We start from the raw sequence: 1,542 nt of genomic DNA on the forward strand, positions 1-1,542 counted from the left end.
ATCCATACTTCAGTTAGTATTATAAAGTCCGGAGACATTTCAAAGTTATTTAATTCAACTAAAAACAAATCAAAATTCTGCCTTAGGCTACGGATATTCTGATTTATAAAAACTAGAACATGATTAGAATCAGACATTGAAAGAATGTGACAAATTTATTATTACTGTAGAATGAACTGATACTAAGAACTTTGTTTTTATACTCATTCTGTGAGCTTGCCTTCTAGCAATAAAGACAGAGATTGATATTATTTCCAATTTAGTAATAGAGAGATTAAAAGAAATGTAAAACAATAAAGAGATTGAATAATGTGAAAGAAATAAGCTTTTCTTATAATATCTATATATGTCTTCGAATAAAGAAACTAATAAAAAATACCTACAAGTCTTCGGTCTCACCGTGACAACAAAAGTAAGAGTAACGAAAACAAGAGTATAAAAAATAAAAATAAAAATATAGCTTATCAATTTAAAACAATGCAAAAAAATAGAATAACATAAAAGTAACAAAAGGACTTACAAATCTTTCAGGTCTTCAATTTTCCTAACAGTTATCAGATTTGATCCCTGTTTCTTTCTTAGAAAAATTTTACCACTTCTGACCCATAGATACTCAAAGTTCTTATCTTTTTTCACTTGTCGGGCCGCATTGTAGAGGCTACGCCGAGCAGGTGACAGGCTCTCATTAATGTAGATCGGCACCGCGGGTCCTGAGGTCAGACCCATGTCATGCGTGTTGAAGTTGCGCTTCACGCGGCGTTTCTGGAGTAGCTCTTGCTTCACGCGGCGTTTCTGGAGTAGCTCTTCTGAATCCAGCCTCCGTACCATTTTTACAATGATACCAGGATGCTTGTCAGACCCCACCCTGGAACGCAGGCGATGGCATGCATCTATCATCGTGTCCTCTATTGGATACCCTAGCGAACGACCCACATCTTTGACGATTGCAACAACATTTTCTCCTTTCTGCATCGGTACTCCATGTATTTCTACTGTGTTATGACGCGAGTACTGCTCATAATCCTCAACCCTCAGCTCAAGATCAGCTATCTTCCTTTGAAGCCCATTATTTTCACTTCTCAGTTCATCCACCGTTTTCACCAACTTGGAAATTTCACCTTTCTGCTCCTCGACCGTCTTCCTAGCTTCTGCAACTTCATTGTGACAGAATTCTATTGAAGCGCCGAGACTAGTTTCCACACGCTTAAAGTCCTCCCTAAGCTCTTCAATAAGTTTGATAACGTCATCAAATGTTACAGTTCCCTTGGATTCTAGCGCCATACTCTTTCGACGTTGCTGGGAACACGGCTTGCATCGCCACAAGTCGCCCTACTCCATTATAGTATATTTCGCACCTAGGGTCGAAAATGTACGTTTTCCGGCTCGAGATCGCGGTTTTCAATTTGAGACGAAGTCGAGAACTTGAAGCGTTCGAGAGCCGAAAAACATTTTTGCCCGTGTTGCGAACGCTATTTTTCGCCACACCAAAAAAAAAACTTCCCAATATTTATAAGAAATTGAAAAATTAATAAAATTCAAACA

General features: G+C 38.3%; 1 protein-coding gene across 1 annotated transcript; it reads right to left on the reverse strand.

Annotated features, from left to right (window-relative positions):
* Positions 1–516: 516 nt before the first annotated feature.
* Positions 517–1,281, reverse strand: LOC111058164. The gene has a single exon (XM_022345663.2). It carries the CDS (start codon positions 1,279–1,281, stop codon positions 517–519), a length of 765 nt encoding a protein of 254 aa, XP_022201355.2.
* Positions 1,282–1,542: the final 261 nt, after the last annotated feature.

This window comes from Nilaparvata lugens, chromosome 6 (assembly GCF_014356525.2).
Source record: "Nilaparvata lugens isolate BPH chromosome 6, ASM1435652v1, whole genome shotgun sequence".
Lineage (NCBI taxonomy): Eukaryota > Metazoa > Arthropoda > Insecta > Hemiptera > Delphacidae > Nilaparvata > Nilaparvata lugens.

What these genes read in the sequence shown, in the direction of transcription:
- LOC111058164 (XM_022345663.2), bottom strand. Translation starts at nt 1,281, where the DNA reads ATGGCGCTAGAATCCAAGGGAACTGTAACATTTGATGACGTTATCAAA.